Here is a 20,293-nt window from a genome sequence, read left to right as displayed (position 1 = left end):
CGCGCAGCGCCGTCTCGGTGCCCCGGCGGGGCGAGTCCCCCAGGCCGCCTCCCGCTCTCCCGCGGCTCGCGTGGCCGCGCCTTTGTGTGCTGCGGCCGCGGCTCTCGGGCTCCTAGGTTCCGGCCGCGGCGGCTCTCCAGCGCCGGGTCCCGTGCACAGTTCCTGGGCGTCCCCGGCCGGGCGCCCCCGACGGTGGATCTAGCGACTGCGAGGAGGCAGCCAACCCTCTCGGCGAGCTCTGGTCCCCGGCCCCGGGCCCGGCTCCGGCATGGATGTGAGGTTCTACCCCGCGGCTGCCGGGGACCCCGCCGGCCTGGACTTCGCGCAGTGCCTGGGGTACTACGGCTACAGCAAGGTGACCAAGCTGGAGCGGGGGCGGCGGGCAGGGGCCATCTCTCCATCCTGGGCGCGTCCCGCGCTCCCGCTCACCTCCTGCTGCACTTTTCTTTCCTTACGCTCTTGGCTCCTTCTCCACTCATTCCCTTAGCGCCTTCGTCTCTGTCCAACTCTCCCCTTCTTTCCTCTGTGCGCCCTTCCCACCCCCTCTTTTTGTCCCTCTGCTGGCGCTCTCCCTTGCCTCTCCGCCACTCCTATCGCTCCCAATTCCCCGTTGCTGCCCCAAAGAAGCTGAGAGCTGCCCGAGGACTGAAAGAGGGGACTCGTCCGTGATTCTTTGTTGTTATTAGTAAACACGAGCTCAGCCCCCTAAGGAGCTGGGGAGGTGACGCTGGGGTCCCTGATCTTGCGGTCAGATGACCTCGCCCCCCTCCTAGGCCATCCTACCGCCTCCGCCCACCCGAGAACTGGACCCGGGGTCGCTCAGGGAAGGGAAGGAACAAACTTTTGAGCGTGCCCTAGACCGGGAGGGGACGAAGCAGTGGGACCCCCGCAGGTGGCCTTTGCTGCCCTCTCTCTTGGACGCTTCGGGCCACGGGTACGGAGGTGCCCGCCCCTCCCGAGTTAGCGCCAGCGGCGTCTCATATTTCTTTCTCTCTCCCTCTCTTTTTTTATTTGGGGAGGGGATGTGTTAAGTTTTGCGTTTTGGGGAAATCAGTGTTGGAGACCTCCACGCCACGCTCGAGGGTCACCCCACCTCCGCCATCTCCCTCAACTTCGGGGAATGAACGTTTCAGGTGGCCGAGGGTGGATCCCAGCAGGTCAACTGGCGCACCTCGGAGCGGCGAGTTCGGTGGGAGCCGCAGCCCTGTGCCAGGCCTCCAGTTTTCTATTCTTCCCGAAGCCCCCAGGGCTAAGCTGGGGCGAAACATCACCCCGAGGTGGATATTCAGAGAAAGAGCTGTGCTCTGGATGGCCCGTGCCTTTTGAATGTGGTTTCTTTCCCCTTCCCTCTGCTCCTCCCACCGCCCCCCCTTTTCTTTCAATTTGTAGTTTGTTTATGATTGCTTGGATAACAGAGGAGGAAATAAGGAACCAGTTGAAAGAAAGGTGCTATACAAAACTAATGAATAAATAACAGGAAGAGGAGGAATTGCATCTAGAGTGAGGCACAGTTTGCAGTGCCCGGTGCCTATGGAGGCAGTGTTCCTCTCTGTTTGTTTATATACTCCTTTCCTAACTCCAGTGCTGAAGTTTGTGAAAGACCATTAAGGTTTCTCCTAGGAGCTCTGGTAGCATAGTGGCTAAAGCACTTGACTGCTAACCAGAAGGCTGGTGGTTCAAACCCACCAGCCACTCCTCGGAAGGAAGGTTGGGCAATCCTACTTCCGTAGTGATACTGCCTCGGAAACCCAAGGAGGGGTCGCTATGAGTCGGGGTTGACTTGACGGCACATAACAACAACAACATTCCTAACTCCAGTGCTGAAGTTTGTGAAAGACCATTAAGTTTCTCCTGCGCTCACCCCTGTGTCTCTATCGCCAGCACCGCGTCTGCACTGAGAGGCTTCCCAACATGGATAGAACTTGGGGACTTTATTCCATGTATTCTAACTCTTTGGTGGTGGTGGTGGTGGGGGAGGCGTTCAAGCTCTCAGAATTCCAAGAGTGATTCGTTAAGCATTTAAAGAGAAGCAAAGAAAGACCCATCCCTGTAGCTGGAATTAAGGTTTAGTTTGTGTCCTCTGATTTTGAATTTACTTAGGTTATTAAATGCTTCAAAAAGTCCCCTATGCATGCTCAGTCAGGGACTTAGGCAGCCTAATTAAGTATGTAGTGTTCCTGAGAAGCCACCTAATTGTTCCAGTGGGGTATTATTTATCTCCTTACAACCTCGCCTGTGTATGCAAGCCTTGCCTATCTGGGCATGCTCTTGGTTTTGGAAGCCATTACCTTGCCTAATGTAACTACTGCTTTCTCTGATTTAAGATCAGCAACACTCGAATGACACTGAAATAGAAACCTATTGTACTAATCCAGTCACTGCAATGCGTGGCAAATCTCTGTTCACTGGGATCCCAAGAGTACTTCAAGGGACCAGAGGAAATTGTGGGTGTTTTGTGTGTGTCTTTTTTTTTTTTTTTTTTTTTGAGAAAGGCTATTTTGAGTCCATTTAAACTCAGAACATTTATTTCAGGGAGGCTATATAAAGCTTGAAAACACATTTATTAAGATGTTGTTCAACTTCAGGTGTAAGCACGCAAGTTGGTTTGCTGTCAGATTTTCTTAAGGCAGCTCTTTTTGCCTGAAATAACTTGCTTTCTTAGCAATTCAGCTATCTGGTGGTCCGAAGTGCTGTGTGCAACCCAGACGATGGAAGTTAAATACAGCACTTAATCAAATTTGTGCTTATTTTTAGGAATGTTTGCATTTACTTCCTTGTAGGTAAAAACAATCTTTAAAGTTAGCCACAGCAATATATTTTCCCATTCTTAATTGCGGGAGTGAAAACCCAATTTTATTTTCCCTAATTTTTCTTTGTAGAGACAGTGTAGTAGAAGAGGAAGTATTAGCTTTATGGGTATAAAACAGCAAGTGCTAATTAAAAGTTTATAGCATTTTGGTTCACAGTTAACTTGTGTGTCTGAAGTGGTGCTATTCAGTTTAGGTTTATATTGAGAATGTAAAAAGTAGCATACAAAGGCATGCGTTTATTTTATTTGAAAACGCCTGAAATTATTACATCTCTTAAGACTTAACTTTTGTTGATGTGTATTATCTTTCTTGATGAGAAATAATAGATTTCAGAGAAAGTATGTTTGTGTTTTTTCTTGTTTTAACGGCCATCTGGGAGACCTTAGAAGAAACAGAGAGCCCTCAGCTCCAGGCTTAACATGTGAAAAGTTAGCACTTATCTTTACATTTATTTACAAACCGTGAATAATAGGGCTTTATTCATTTCTCTCTTTAACAAATGCCCAGAGTCCTTTGTATAAATTATATGCCTGTGTATTATCTTTACATTCTGTGAGAATATGGATCCTTTTTCAATGTCAGCACCCATGAAAGTGTACTATGTCTATGGAGAATGGATGAAAGAGTTTTGAGGGTTCAAAAGTCATTGCAAGTAGTAGAATAACTTCAAATAAAATATAGTCAGGATCATTAAAATCAGTTAATAATTCATGAACCAGCCACTGATGTATAAACTTGAAGTCATCTCTATTTCCTAATGGCTCATTTCCATTTTAATTTCAAGTGGAAAATCTGTTTGAACATTTCTTTTTCTGATGTAGCTTTCAAATTAAGCTAATAGCTATAGATTGAAAAAAAAAGAAAAAGCCATATATCACTCAAGTGAATTGATGAACCACTGACCATATATCTGGAATTTTTCTTGCTCTGGTTCGGTCTGTCTTACTGCCAGTAAGAAAATAACATTCAGACATTGGTTGGCATGTAGTTTTCAGAAGTCTGCCACCCCAAAATAAGATACTGTATTTAACGTGGGTGTAGTGAAATGAAATCACATAGTGAGTTAATTATGAACTTGTACTAGACTTTAATTACAAGTTACTAGCTTTTTCTGCATACTCTTAGCCCCCTTCTTCTTTAAAAATACGGCTATTGGCTAGTTACTCTTATGTATGTTAGTCCTATGTTTTTATTCCCTTTTAGCTCCTCATTACCAAGCCTTGCTTTGTAACTATTAAGTGTTGTTTTTTTTTTAAATCACTCTGCTTAATTAAGACATTTTGATGTTTGTACTTTTGACTCCACTTCATTGGGACTCTATATCAAGGGTGGGACTCCCAAGTGATAGAAAGCTATGGATCTGCAGACCACATACATCTTGGCTAGCTTAAAGGATAAGAGGAACGGAATCAAGTTTTTTACCTTTTTCAGAGTGGTTAACCTATATGAAAGCAGGGTTTACGATGAAGTGAAGAACATGCCCCATTTAAAGGCGGTGGCCTTGTTTGCCCTAGTAGATTGTTGCCATGCCAACATTTGAGCCCAGTACCTCTGCATTTTGTAATTATTTGTTTCAAAAGAATGATAAACTGGAGTTTTATGTGAAATATCCTGAATTTTAAATGTTGGCAGCAAATTAAGATACCAATAGAATTGTGGGACCCTCAAAACACTGTGATTCACTGCTTCTTTGCAAGTTTTGTCTTAGACAAATTCATATGCAGATGAGGATCCAAAAATAATTTTTCAGCAATTCATTTATGGTTTATGCTCAACTATGTAGACCATTTCACTCGTGCATGGGTAGTTAAGTTGACTGAGTGGAGGAAGTAGAGTCCAACCATTTTAAATACAATTCTCATCTGATAATTTGGATTCTGTCATTTGTTTTATATGATTTCAGGACAATGGAAATAGTTCTAGATTTGCTGTTGTTATGTGCTGTCGAGGGAGCTCTGGTAGCGTAGTGCCTAAGGCATTTGACTGCTAACCAGAAGGCTGGCGGTTCAAACCCACCAGCCACTCCTCGGAAGGAAGATGGGGCAATCTACTTCCATAGTGATACTGCCTCGGAAACCCAAGGAGCAGTTGCTATCAGTCAGGTCCCACTTGATGGCACACAACAACAACAACAACAGCATGTGCTGTCGAGTCAGATCTGAAATGCAGCCCACAGACAACATGTGGCCCACTGCTTTCTCTTGTATGACTCACTAAGAGTGGTTTTTACTATTCAATGACTGAGAAAAATCAAAGAATATTATCTTATGTCTGAAAATTAAATGAAATTAAAATTCTAGTGTCTATAAATAAAGTTTTATTGGAACACAGCTATGCATTTGTTTATGTCTTGTTTTTGGCTGCTTACGTGCTCTACCTGTAGAGTTGAGTAGTTGTGACAAAGATCATCTGCCCACAAAGCCTAAAATACTTCCTTGTCCCTTTACAGAAAATGTTAGTCAACTCTTGTTCAATCATCATTTTCCTTTGCTCCAGGCCTTGGCAGTAGAAAGAAAACTTAGTCAACAAGATGGTGTCATTGGAAAGATTGCCATTTTAGAGAATGTTCCTAAAATTTGTTCTGGAGCAGTGGGTTCTCAGCTCTGGTGTATGTTAGAATAGCTTAGTTAGGCGTGGGGGGGTTGGTAAAAGATACACATGTCTTGGCCTTACCCTAGACTGGTTTAGTAAGGATCTTTGGGGATGGTACCCAAGCATTAATATTTTTTAAACGCTTCTCAGGCAATTCCAGTGTGCAGCCATAGCTGAAAACAGTGTCTTAGGCTAAAGATCCTACTTTGTTTTGGAGTACCCAATCTCAAGGAATAGAACTGGTTGAAGAAATTTATGATCACAGAAGACAAGACTTAAGTCAGGATGGTTAGTTTCAAGTTGACACTCGGGGCCTTTTAAGGACTTTTCAGGCTTTAGGCACTATAATCTGGGCTTCCTGCCACAGCATATCAAACTTTAAAATATACCCACATCCTACACTTAATAGATGATACCATATCTGTTATCCATAATGGATTGAATTGATGCCAATTAGTTGACATGTTTGCATTTTATAGACATTTAATTAAGCACCTATTATTTTAATTGTGTATTTTGTTGTTGTTGTGTGGTCAATTCATGTTTTTCCCTCTTGTATTTTAAGCACTTTTGTAGGCACTGAGCAGCTTAGAACAATTCTAAGTGTTGGATCTGTGACTAACGGAGAAAATAGTCCTGCGGCTGCCACTAATTAGAGATCCACAAAGTCCCTATTTTGCTACCCCAAGCAGTAGAAGTTTGATGAAAACCTTGTGCTCAGAAGGGACTACACACAGCAAATGAATTAATTATAGTCATTTTATAAGATGTTAGCAACTGTGTAAGTGGCTGTAGCACTCAAAATATTATGTAGATAATTCCAAGAACCAATTCCTTTAGCTCATCAACTGCCTGGATGCAGAACCAACTTGAGGACTTGTTTTGTTTAACCTGCAAATATTTTTAGAAATTCAGTTAATCATCTGTATCTAAGAATTAGGAGCTTTCACGTCCAAATCTGGATTTCTAGTTTTCTTAAGGCAATCTCATTAATTTGCCAGCACTGGACCTGAAATCTTGCATTGTGCCTTCTACTGGTTACCCTTTCACATGGACTTGTGCTCCACAATTCATCATGGTCCTCTTCATTCCCTGTTTCTCACATTTAGTGTATGTATTCATCTCTGTTCTCAGGAGGCAACTGAGTTTGAAAAGTATGGACAATCCCTCTGAGAGATGACAATAGATAGGCAAGAAATGATGCTCAAATTTAGTGATATGAGGAGTGAGGTTGCTGTCATTGGGACAGTGGAGACCAAGTGCAACTCACTGTGGGGAAGTAGCTGAGCTGAAAGATGTAATTTGTGATCATATCATGAAGCAGTGTTTCTCAGACATTAGTGTACACAAGAATCACCTGGAGATGATTGTTAAAGACATCTGGAACTTATCCCTGGAGATTCTGGTTCCTAGGTCAAGGGTGGGACTCCCAAGTGATAGAAAGCTATGGATCTGCAGACCACATTTTGTAGCATGGCATAGAGAGTTTTTGCTTATAAGGTAAGGATTTACTCTTTGAATGTATCAGTTAAAATGCTTTGGGCTGCAGGTAACAAATATCAACAAACTGTGGTATAAACCATAAGGACATTTGTTTTCTTACAAAGAAGACTCATAGCGATCCTTGGGTTTCCGAGGTGGTATCACTACGGAAATGGATTGGCCAATCGTCCTTCCGAGGAGTGGCTGGTGGGTTTGAACCACCAGCCTTCTGGTTAGCACTCAAATGCCTTAGGCACTACGCCACCAGAGCTACCTTAGGTAGGCAGACTCAGGCTATTTTGGATGGTTTAGTGATTTCTTCAAGAGCCCTCTTAGATTATCTTTTCTTCTACTTTCCTTAAAGTTCCAGCAGTCTCGTCTTGATTACATGTTGACTGCTACACCTCTGGACATTACATCCTCACGTGATAGCATGCAAAGCGGGACGCAAGGTAGTAGTGTCACTAGAGTTCGGGTCACCCAGGGCAATAACTCTTGCTATCAGCCCCCTCCATGGACCTTCTCCATTCAGAATCCTTAGTAATGTTTATTGTAAATTTTAGTCATAGAATAATATGTGAGCAATAGAGTTATAAATTGTGTAAATATAATATTTCTTAGATTATATGAATACTAACAGAATTGTTTTGTTAAATCTTTCTGCATTGAATTACATTATTACGACATCATTAGTAACTGAGCAGAGGCTTTTTTTGATTTTTCTCCTTTTCCTTTAATTACTACTTAATTCTCAAAAAAGTTATTGATACAGGTTCACAAATAGTAATTACCACAATATTGTAACTAAAATGCCAGAAAACTTGACAAAATCAGCGACTATAAACACATTGACAGCAATGAAAACAATAGTGTGGATTGTAGCGCATGCAGACAAAACCATATGTTTTAAAGTGTCATTGTAATTGGGTAATAATGATAGCTCTGACCAGAGCTCATTGGAAGGTTCCAGAAGAGCCTGGGGCCTCATGACCATGGTCTAGTCTGGGAGACAAAGGTCAATTCCCACAACACAGTGCACAAAGAAAATTTTCTGTATCCTACTTGGGTGAGTAGCAACTGGTATCTTAAAAGCTCATCAGTGGCTAAAGTACAACTCTCAGTCTCTCTCTGTCCAGACCGAAGAAGAGTGAGGAAAATCAAACACACGTGGACGGTTAGTCCAAAGGACTGATGGGTCATGGAAACAGACCTCAGCCTCTACAACCCTGAGGCGAGAAGAAGTAGCTGGTGCCTGGCTACCACTATCAACTGCTCTGAAAGGGAGCACGTTAGAAGGTCCTGGAGAGAGAGAGAAAGATGTAGAACAAAACCCATTCATAAAAAAGACCGGGTTCGTTGGTCGGAGAAAGACAGATGGGACCTCTGAAGCTATGGCCCTTGGTCACCTGAAACTGAACTCATTCCCTTGGCTCAGCCTTCAGCCAAACAGTAGACAGATCTATAAGGTGAACAAGTAACACCAGAGAGGTACCCATTCCTTAGAACGATTAACCATTCAATATCAAAAGGGCAGTGTTTCCCCAAGGACAAAGTTCAGAAGGCAGGAATATATAAGAAAGAAGGAAGAATAGAAACAACAAAATAAGGAGTAAATGGGATGAGTGATCTTACGTTGTGGACATTGCAATCAATATCGTGAAACAAATGTGTTGAATGGGAAACAGATTTGCTCTATAAACTTTTACCTAAATCGCAGTAAAAAATTGTTTTTAGGAAAAGAAAGTTTAAGAAGTAATTAGCATAGAGTTTAAGCCTTGTAGGTATTTGTACATTGTAGCTACATTGTAACTGACTATAGGGATATTTGTATAAGAAATAATAAATGTCTGCTGAAGCACTACACACAAAATTTTGACAGTCATTTTAGTGTCACCCCCCTCTGACAGTGTCACCTGGTGTGGTCTGCATCGGTTTAGTGACACTTGGTGGTGGCAAGAGTGGTAGCAGGAGAACACTTCTTCCTCCTGTGTATCTTGTACCAAGAACTCTGAAGGAGTTCCACTAGATGCCCTCTTCTATTGGTCAGAAATGGGCTACATGTCCATTCTAGGCCAGTCATTGGTGAAGAGGAAGGAAATTCCCATGATTGGCTTAGGCTCATGGGATTTCATCCTCTAGGGCTGGGTGGGGACATTGTCAAGTGAGCATAATTGGTGTATTGATAGATAGCAAGGGAAGAAGGTTGTTGGAGACAATCCACAGTGTCTGCTACCAAATGCATTTGAAGAATTTTGAGTGGGCCAGTATTGGTTTGGTTTGAGTGGTACTCCGTACAGATGGGATCTGACTTTTTGACTATTGGCATAGGACCTGATTGGAGGTGGGGACACCAGGTAGGATGCCATTACACTGTTGAGATACAGTGTGAGAAGGATTTGAGTTGGGGTTAGGGAATATGGAGAGGAGGGCTAAAGCATCTCTGTAACTTGGGAAGAGAGAAAGCAGAGGCAGAGATGACTCAGTGTTTGAACTTAGGATCTGGAAGAATGGTTAGCAGAAGTAGAGGGGTCAGAACAGATCCTAGTTTTGGAGAAAAGATAAAGCTGATTTTGGATATTTTGGTGAAATATGGCCACAGAGACATTCATTAGTCACTCCAGCTGCACACCGGAACCCAAGAGAAACTTGAGACTGAAATTAGTCTTTTTGTATGTAATAGAGCTATGGGCTCCTCCATGAGTATGAAAAGAGGAGATGCAAGGACACATACTTCGCTCTTGAGGATTGATGGGTGTTTGAAACTTCCCAGTTAGTGGGGAAGTAATATGTGGGATTCTGTGAAATGCCTACAGCACTATTAGAACAATGGTGTAAAAAAGATGAAGGGACAGATGGAGGGAAGGAGGGAAAGAATGAATGTGTGTGCACATGTTATATCCTTTGTATTTTAACGATTATGGAGCTCTTGTGGCAAAGTGGGTAATTGCTAACTAGAAGGTCAGTGGTTCAAATCCACCAGCTGCTCCAAGGAAGGAAGATGAGGCAATCTATTTCTGTAAAGATTTACAGCCTTGGAAACCCAATGAGGGGGTGACTATGAGTCGAAATTGACTTCGATGGCAGTGGGTTTGGATTTTTGTTTTTATTTTAATGATTATTTGGAGAAGAAACTTTTTCTTAGCAATTATTGCATTTTCTGTGAACGTTTACATGGCAGCTTATAGTCTTACTCTACGATTTCTATGCAAGTTGTTTGGGGCCATTTGTTATACTCTTCACATTATTTGACATTTTCATTATTTCTGTTCTGGTTGTTGCATTTTCACTAATCTAGTTTCCCTGCCCCCTTACATTCTTATCTTTGTTTAAAGTAATTGTTGACCATTTGTTCTCATGTTGTTGTTGTTATGTGTTGGGGAGTCAGACCCACTCATAGCGACCCCTCCTTGGGTTTCCGGGCAGTATCACTATGGAAGTAGATTGCCTAGTCTTCCTTCTGAGGAGTGGCTGGTGGGTTTGAACCGCCAGCCTTCTTCTGGTTAGCAGTCAAGTGCCTTAGGCACTATGCCACCAGAGCTCCTCCATCTATTGTAGCCCTGATTAAAGCTTTTGGTAGTAGTAGCTGGACACCATCTAGTACTTCTGGTCTCAGGGTAGATGAGGCTATGGTTCATGTACAGTCTTTGTCCTGTAGACTAGTTTCTTCATTGAGTCTTATCTTTCTTTCTTTCGCTTTTGCTGTGGATTGGTAGAGATCAATAGTTTTATCTTCAATGGCCACTCCCAAGCTTTTTAAAACCCTAGACACTGCTAACCAAATTAAGATATAGAACATTTATGAGCTATGTAATACCAGTTGACTGAGATGTTCCATGAGACTATGATCCTAATCTTTCAAACCCAGAAATCTAATCTCTTGAGGTATTTGGTTATATGTATAAGAAGTATCCATAACTGTTGCCCCTATGCGCTTTATTATATATATCAATATATGTGCATACAGTTACATAGATGCTGGAAAAATTCTTTTTAAATTATTGTTATTAAATAGGAACGATGCAAAACTTGAAATAACAATTTAAAACCATGGCAGTAACATACTACACAAAAATTGTTTTACCTCCTACTTTGGCGAGTAGCAACTGGGATCTTAAAAGCTTGCAAGCAGCCATCTAGATGCAAAAATGGGTCTCTCCTAGTCAAGAACAAAGAAAAATGAAGAAAATCAAAGATTCATGGAAACAATTAGTCCTAGTGACTGGTACACCATGTGTTCTGCAGCCTATACGACTATGAGACCAGAAGAACTAGATGATGCCCAGCTACCACGTCAATCACTCTGAGAGGGATCTATGTAGGAGATCCTGGATAGAGAGGGAGAGCAATGTGGAACAAAACTCAGAATCATTTGGGACAAAAAAGGGGAGGGGACCAGGTTTGCTGGTCTAATAGAGCCTGGTGGAACCCCTGAGACTATGGCCCCTAGCTGTCCTTCAGGTCTGAAACAAAAGAGAGGCATATGAGTTGAACATTTACCTGAGGTAGATACACTCCTCGGAGAGAACAATCATGGGAGAAAGAAGGGCTGCTTATGCACAGGGAGACAGCTCAGGGCAGGAGTGCATGGAGGAATGGATACAGGGAAGAGGGAAGAGGTAACTAACTATCTGGAGGAAGTAGGAGGGGAGCTGTTGCATTGGGGTAAATTGTAGTCAGTGTCATGAGACAAAGTGTATATAACTGCTGTATGGAAAGTGAATTTGCTCTGTAAATTTTCACCCAGATCACAATTTAAAAAAAACCAAAAACATGGCAGCCATTTATTAATTACAATAGTTCTTGATTTTTTTCTCCTTTATGTCAGGGGTGTAATTTCTAAATGGAGTTTATCAGATGCTAATGATGTCATACATATCTTTGAGAATCTTTTTTCCAGTGTTTAGTAAGAAAGGGCAGATTTTTGCTATGCATATTTATAAATTCAAATATATTTTGAAGGTGGATTCAGCTCTATCCAAAAAAACTCTGCTTAAAACGTAAATAGTAGAGGCATTTATTCAAGGTCTGCATGAGCTTCTGACAGGTTTTATCTTCTCCCTTTGCAGCCGATCATTTTGTTTCCTTTGTTTCCTAGGTTTGTATCCTTAATCCTTTTCTCAGGGAAGCCATTTCTCTTCAGTATGTTTCATGTTTGTGTCAAACATATCAACTACTGGCTTGTTTGACTAACATTTTATCTTTAATCTTAATTTAATTTGCTTTTTTTTAATAAGAAAGTAATTTGAGTATCTTGGTTGTCCATAAATTGAGCAAAATGAACCAACATCAAGAAATACTTGATTTTACTCTAAAGACAAATTTGAACAATATAGACTCATGGAAGAGCTAGATTTTAATCTGGGCCCTTTATTTCATATGTTGCAAATTTAATATGGCCTTTTCTACATTGGTTAAATTGTATATAAAAAGATGAGGAGGGATAGACCATTGCTGCCTTGGAGTAGATTTTGACTCAGAGGGACCCTCTGGGAGTGGGCGGAACTTCCCCTATAGGGTTCCAACACTGTAGTTTCCAGGGAAGCTGATTGTCTCATTTTTCTCTTGTGGAGGTGCTGGTGGGTTTGAACTGCTGACCTTAACCACTGTATCACCAGGGCTCTTCAAAATTGTATATAGAAATATTATATTTAAAATGATAATCGTAAGTTTTTTTTAAAATGTATTTTAAATGGATGTAGTGTAAGTAACTGTTACATGTTGTGAGATTTTTCAGGCAATTTCTATAGCTAATTTTTAGATTTTGATGTACTATAGAGTAATAAAAGTTCTTACTTTCTGTTTAAAAGAATCTCCTGGGGGCAGAAGTGCAAAATTCTGACTTCACTAGAAAAGTTTTATGAAGTATATGTGGTTGTTGGAGGCTGAATGTCTTGGGGGTGGGCTGGGAAAGATTTGTTAAATCTAGACATATTGAGCATTAAAAAAAAAAAAAACTCAGTAGATGTATTCTGCTGCTTCCTTATGCCTACCTCTTAAAATATTCCAATAAAAAGATTTAATGGAGAAGGGGTTAAAACTGTTGTATTAGTAAAAATTCTTTCAGATACAAGTGGGAAAAAGTCCTCAAACAGACTTCAATAGAAAAGGGATTGTGTTGACTTCAGTCAAAAAGTCTAGGGTAAGTTTGGTTTCAGGTGTAGCTGGATCCAGAGTCTCAGGCTATTACTAGGACTTTGCTGTGTTAGCTCTGCTTTCGTCTGTTTTCTTCTTCATCAGCCAGGCTGGTGGTAACCATGCCCAGCAGCACTCCAGCCACATCCTCTCAGCTCAGCCTCCGCAAGAGGGGAGTGTCTTTCCCACTTGTTTTGACAAGGTCTCTTTGGGTTCAGTCTCATTGAACAGGCTTGGATCTCATGCCTAGGCCCCAAGTCCCATACCCATCTCAATAATGGGGGAACCCTCTCATCCCCTGGAAACCGCATGGGCTGAGAGTGGAAGACAGTGGTTCTTCAAAGGAAGAGCAGAGTGGTGATGTGGAAGTCCTCACCTCAGGGAACGTGGGTGTGGGCTAGGAAGAAAGCTTGAGGATCGTGGAGATTTCCGAGGACCATGCTTATTAGAATTCTGTGTGGAACCAGGATGATCCTGTGCTTATTTAGTGCAGAGATCATCATTCTTGTTCTTCGTGAGCACTTGTTAAAAAGAACCCTGGTGGTGCAGTGGTTAAGCAATCTGCTGCTCACTGGAAGGTCAGCTGTTTGAACCTACCAGATGCTCTGCAGAAGAAAGATGAGGCAGTCTGCTTTCTTGACGATTTACAGCCTTATAGACCTTATGGGGCAGTTCTGCTCTGGGAGTGGGAATGACTCGATCTATGGCAATAAAGGTTTTAGGCACTGATTAGGAATGCACTTCTTGTTAGGGACTGAGATTAGATGTGATCTGCCTTCAAGAACCTCCAGTTCAGTGGATGGGCAGGTGTGTGTATAGTTTGTGTTCTGCCATGAAAGGGGTGTGTTTGGGTGTACCTGTGTAAATATGTGCATGTAAGAGTGAGGTTAGAGGCTGAAGCCAACGACTGGTATAGGTACAAGTGCTCTAATCGGTTAGAAGAGGGAGAAGTTCACTGGGGCATGGCTTGGTCACGGGAAAGGAGCTCATGGAGGCTATCAGTCTTGGAATAGGACATGTAGGAAAAATGAGATTTTAGAGACAAGAGAATGGGAGAGGGAATTCCAGCCAGGCATTTCTGTTAGAGGCCTGCACCTCAGGATGGTCCCATGGGACCATCTATAGAGATGAGCTTGTGATTGGTTGAGGCCAAACTGTGGAGGTTCTAGAATGTTTGGTGAAAAGTTTGAGGTTTTATTTAGTTAATCTATGTATGTATATAAGGTCAGTTGATCAAACCCACCAGCTGCTCCATGGAAGAAACATGAGGCAGTCTGTGTCTGTAAAGATTTACTGCCTTGGAAACCCAATGGGAGTTGCTAAGAGTTGGAAATGACTAGGGGGCAGTGAGTTTGCTTTTTTGGTTTTAGGTATATAAGTGTGTGTATATGTGCTTATGTGTTTTCATATGTATATGTATGCACAACTCTGTGGATGGGTAGGTGGGTAGGTAGGTAGGTAGGTAGAGGATGACAGTTTGAAGGGAGGGGATAGTTGAGAAGATGTTTTCAGGACAGTACCTTGAGGGAAAGAAAGAAGCACAAGGGAGGAAGGGGTTGAATGATACTTGTCCATGTTTCTTTCTACTCAAATGTAAACTGCATGAGGGAATCTGCTTTGTTGACCACTATATGCCCATCACCTAGAACACTGCCTGGCACATAAAAGCAAATGTGATGAGAAGTAAATTAGAGATGAATGTTGCTGAGCAGATCTGGTTACAGTTTAACTTTTGGATATCGGGTACCAGATCTGGTATGTGCCAGAGACTTCTAGGTAATGGGAACGCAGAGGAGACGAGTCAGGCCTCCTGACCACAAGAAACTAGCCTGTAATTGTAATGGATTTATGTATTTTTAATGGTTTTTAAAAAAAATTTTGGATTTTATTTTTAATACTCTTCATAGTATTTCATGTATTGGTGGTAGGAATGGAGCAATGGATGGTGCGGATGAATTGATGATGGCACTTGACTGGGCAGGAGAGGGAGAAGAAGAGGACTTGAGGGAAAAGAATGAAGGGGGGCGGTATTGAAATGACTGATCCAACAATCCAGGTTGATGAAGAATGGGTCAAGGAAGGGGAGATCATGATGCAGGCAAAGAGGAATACATTAATTATGGACCAATTGCAAGTAACAGAAAAATATACCAGTAGCAATGGCTTGGCATTGTTGGGTGGTACCCATGGTTAATGCTCTCAGCTGCTAACTGAAAGGTCAGAGGTTTGAGCCCATTCAGAGATGCCTCCAAAGAAAGCCCTGGCAATCTACTTCCAAAGAATCTCTTAATGAAAACTGTGGAGCATAGTTCCACTCTGACACACATGGGGTCACAATGAGTTGTCTTAGCTTGATGGCAACTGGTTTTAACAATTGCTTAAGTGAGGTAGGTGTTCATTTCTCTTTTCCCTAAGGATGTTTAGAGGTAATTAGTCCAAGCCTGGTATAGCAGCTCTGCAGTCATCGGAGCCAAGCTGCCTCCAGTTTTTGGGTGACTCTTGTTCTTGTGGTTCAAGGTAAAGCTCCAGTCATCATCCATAGTCCAAGCAGCAGGAGGTAGGAAGATGGTCAGGATAAAGGGAGGCTTCTAGGAGCTGCCACATGACATTTTGCTCATATCTGACTGGCCAGAACTGAGTTACATGGTCACACCTATGATTACAAACCAAAAACCAAACCAAACTCACTGCCGTTGAATCGGATCCAACTCATGGCGACCCCTCCTTGGGTTTCTGAGGCGGTATCCCTACGGAAAGTAGATTGCCCAACCTTCCAAGATGCCCAGGAAATGTAGTTTTTGCTGTGGCTGGTCGTGTCCCCAATGAACATCTAGTAACTGAAAGAAGGGCTGAGTGGATAGGAAAGAACAGTAAGTAGTTTAGCAAGAGGGAAAAATGAGGTCCAAGAAGGCCTGCTTGGTATGTCTAAGTTTGAGGTTTTGTGTTGTGAGGCCTGAGTCCTAATGGCCTCCAGGTAAATCTTTAACCGGAAGTCTTTAGTGTTGGGGGTTCTAACACTCCCCATGCCTCAGAGCTTTTATCTACCCTCCGGATTCATCACGTATCAGAGATTTCCTCCGGATTCAGAGTGTATCAGAGATTTGCCTGGCTCCTGAAGTCTCCCATGTATCAGGGCTCTGCATCCACCCTAGATAATAATTCCCTAAGTAGACTTTGGAGCCGGGGGATTCCAACACGTCCCCCAACATCTCAGACCCCTGCCCTAAACCCCTTAGCAACAACCAATCATCTGTACCCCTTAACCCTAGTGCTACTCCACCCTATGTTTTCCTATAAAAATGAGATAGTAAAAGAGCACGAGGTCTTTTGCTCAACCCGCTGTGTCAGTGAGAGCAGGGACCCTAGCTCGAACTAGCTAATAAACTCTCCTTCTTGCACTTGCATTGTCGTGTGTTGGCAAATTCCTCACGCTGAACAACTCCTTCATAACCTGGGCCCAACAGTGTACAAACTAAAAAAGCAGCGGTTGCTGTTGAGTTGATGTCGACTGATGCTCATGGACTGATCCCACGCATGTCAGAGTAGCGCTGTGCTCCACTGGGACCGCGTGTCACAGTAGCACTGTGCTTCACTGGGTTTGAAGTGACTGGGTTTTCAGAAGGAGGTCTCCAGGCCTTTCTTCGGAGGAACGTATGGATGGACACAAGCCTCCAACCTTTGTTAGTAGCTGAGCACGTTAACCATTTACCCAGGGACTGCTGTATGAACCACACTGTTCTAATTTTTCTAAAGTTCATCCAGTGTTTAAATTTTCTTTCGTTACTTTGAGATTCCTCTTGTGGTGAGAGAGGTTGAAATGATAAGATTTGTATCTTTCCAGTCCTTCCTTCAGTTTTGAGATTTTATTTTAGGCATGCTTAAAATACCCAATGATTTATGTTCTCTGCAGGATCTGCAGATCACGATGTCCTAATTTTAATTGGTTACTTGTGTTAGGTTCAAATTTCTCTTCTTTTCAGAATACCTCTTGAGTTTCTGTTAGTGTTGTTTCTCAAGTCCTAACTGTTGGTAGCATAAAGTTCTGACCACTAATCAGTCTTCAGTCAACATTTTTCAAACTGTTGTTGTTATATGCTATTGAGTTGGACCCAACTCATAGCGACCCCTCCTTGGGTTTCCAAGGCAATATCACTACGGAAGTAGATTGCCCCATCTTCCTTCCAAGGAGTGGCTGGTGGGTTTGAACCGCCAGCCTTCTGGTTAGCAGTCAAATGCCTTAGGCACTATGCTAACAGAGCTCCCTTTTTCAAACTAGACTTTTTAAACTTCTCTGAATGTAACTAAAATGCTTTTCCTTTTTGACCAAACCCAGTTTACCTCTGACTCTTCATTTTCCCATTATCCATTGTTTCTTCTTCCTCAAGACATGAAGTCCGTCGTGCCTTTTGTCTCCCTTAGTCCACTGGGCCCTCTTTTTAACCCTGATCTCTTTAGGCAAACTTGACTACAAGGATGTGTTCTATCCTCACTAGCCTCCTTTCTTGTTGGCTGTGTATTTTGTGTCATTCTATACTCAATCTCATTTCTCAATTATAGGGTAATTGAAAACTCTAGGAGTTGTGATGGCATAGTGCCTAAAGCATTTGACTGCTAACCAGAAGGCTGGTGGTTCAAACCCACCAGCCACTTCTCGGAAGGAAGGCTGGGCAATCTGCTTCCCTAGAGATACTGCCTCAGAAACCCAAGACGTGTTCGCTAAGAGTAGGAATCACCTTAGAATGCAGTGAGTTTTGTTTTGTTTGTTTGTTTGTTTGACCCATTCTCCTTACTACAAATTTGTGCTCTCTTTTGGTGCCTGGGCCCTTCTTTGTTCATCTCTTTATTCCCTTGGACATTGTCCACAGTGGATAGTCCAACCAAGCCAGCCCTACCCTCTTCTGAGAAGAGATCTCTCTGTTCTTTCACACTTAGAGGAACAGCAATGATATCTGTTACTGTTCTCTCATTTATCATCCTCATCGGTCCTAGGTACCAGTTCTCTCCTTCATACAAACCCAGGGGAGAACAGTGTCTACTCGTTGGGATAAGTACCCCTGCCCTGCTGCTTAACATTCTTGGTTCTAGAGACAGCTCCCAACATTCCTCTTTTCTTTCCTTTCCACTTATAAATGTGCCTTGATGTCTTCTGGGAAGCTCTGTTAGCATAGTGCCTAAGGCACTTGACTGCTAACCAGAAGGCTGGCAGTTCAAACCCATCAGCCACTCTTCTGAAGGAAAATTGGGCAATCTACTTCCTTAGTGATACTGCCTCTGAACCCGAGGAAAGGTCGCTATGAGTCAGGTTCAATTGGAGGGCACATAACAACAACAGCAAGATGTCTTCTGACCTCTGCTATTGATTTTCCAATCTTAAGTTTGCTGAGTGCCACCTGACTTGCCACGCTTTTGCTATTTCCTCATTCCAGTCACATAGTAATATTCTTTATATTTTTAATGAATTTTTCCCCTTAACGACTTGTGAAATTAAGACTATCACAAATAGAAAACCCTATCACTTTGCATATATAGAAGAAAATGCTAAAAATCAACACAATGGGAGTAAACAGTGTCATTGAAATCTCAATGGGGCCCTCCCTTGCCTAAGGCTCTGCTCTCTGTTGAAAAGGGAGATTTGCAAGTGTTGATGAAGACATGTTAGCACCAAACAGGCTTTGTGTTTGATTTTATCTGGGGGTTTGGAAGGTAACTAAAAACTGAATGTCTTTCTCTGGATATGAGGACCTCCTAGAGCTGTGCTTCTGAAATTTGAATATGTATACAAGTCACCTGGGGAGCTGGATAACATGCACATCAGTAGGTTTAGGGTAAGAGCAGTGGTGCTCCAAGAGTTAAGTCCTTGGCTGGTAAGCAAAAGGTCAGTGGTTCGAGCTTACCCTTCAGCTACCCTGGAGAAGGACCTGGAGATCTGCTCCTGTAAAGATCGCAGCCTGGGAAACCCTATAGGGCAGTTCTACTCTGTCCGATAGGGCCACTATGAGTTGGAATGGACTGGAGGGCATGCGATAACAGTTCTGGGGGAGGCTTTGAGAGCCTGTATTTCTAACAACTTCCTAGGTGCTGCCAGTGGTGCTTGCAGAGTCTTAAGGAAGGTCCACTCTAAGTTAGAAAGACTGTAGCAGTCACATGCTACGCCACCAGAGCTCCTATGAATACTTTATAAGAATCAGCCCAAAACCAATTCCTGTGAGGCAGAGATCAAATATATCCCAGACTCCCACATTCTCCAAACTGTAGTACCACGCGTCTCTGATATCAGCCACTCTTCCTCCCGTAGCACTACCCCACCCCCGGGGGGCTCAGCATTTTGCTACAACAGCTTACAGGACTTACTAACTGTTCTTACAGTTAAGTGGCTTATTAAGGAACAAGGTACAAGTTAGGGTCAAGATCATCAGGCTACAACTTAGGATCTAGATCAGGAAGCATATAAGCAAAGCCTCCCTTCTTCAGTTCAGGACAGCTCCCAGCTCCTCTTGGCCGTGCAGGCCACTTCTGCATTCTGAGGACAGGCTTCTCTTGACTCTGCCGTTGGTCGTCACTAATTTGCCACAGGGTTCTTTCTGGGCCTGTCTCTGTCTTCATTAACTTGCGTTACCTCTCTTTTAGGAGGTTCCTTGTCTCCTCTCTCTGCTTCTTTTGACTTCTTTCTTCCTATTGTTCTTTTCCTGCTTCCTTCTGTTTCTAAAACATCTAGGGGGCTGGCTGCATTTAAATACGCAACTCCTTGTCAATTTTAAGTCATGGTTTCTCCTAGTGAGGGGCCACCTCCTGACCAATCCTCTCTGGGTAGGCCACAGACACTTCATTTGCACAGTAGTCTAGTCACCTCATTTGCATAGTCCACAGCCACTTCATTTGCGTAGTAACACATTGATCAATCCGTTCAAGGTGTATACCAATCACAGAGCAGGCTGAAGGACAGGGTTGGGAAAAGTATCACGTTGTTTATAGCTTACCCAGGAAAGGACAATCAACCTGGGCAAAAGTAACAAACCCTTTGAAGTAGAAACTAGGACATGGTAACTCCTTACAGTTTCCAAAAACCAAACTCACTGCTATGGAGTCAACTCTGACTCACAGCAACCCCCACTGGGTTTCCAAGGTTGTAAATCTTCTCAGGAGCAGGCTGCCTCATCTTTTTTCCATGGAGCAGCTGGTGGATTTGAACCACTGACCTTTTGGTTGGCAGCCAAATATTGTAACCAGTACACCATCAGAGCTCCTCCTTAGGGTTTAAACTGAAAAAAAAAAAAAAA

The 20,293-nt window shown here is 42.8% G+C and overlaps 1 protein-coding gene across 1 annotated transcript in view; it reads left to right on the top strand.

The window, feature by feature from the left end:
- The first annotated feature begins 268 nt into the window (after nucleotides 1–268).
- Nucleotides 269–20,293, top strand: part of TOX3 (TOX high mobility group box family member 3) — a 146,892-nt gene continuing 126,867 nt past the window's right edge. The window contains exon 1 of the mRNA XM_007947040.2: nucleotides 269–355. Within this exon, the coding sequence (XP_007945231.1) occupies nucleotides 269–355 (87 nt within the window). The remainder of the gene's footprint in view (nucleotides 356–20,293) is intronic.

This window comes from Orycteropus afer, unplaced genomic scaffold (assembly GCF_000298275.1).
Source record: "Orycteropus afer afer isolate SDZICR_OR568_19922 unplaced genomic scaffold, OryAfe1.0 scaffold00009, whole genome shotgun sequence".
NCBI lineage: Eukaryota > Metazoa > Chordata > Mammalia > Tubulidentata > Orycteropodidae > Orycteropus > Orycteropus afer.
The sequence above is the reverse complement of the archived record's forward strand: the minus strand, read 5'-3'. Positions and strand labels throughout refer to the sequence as shown.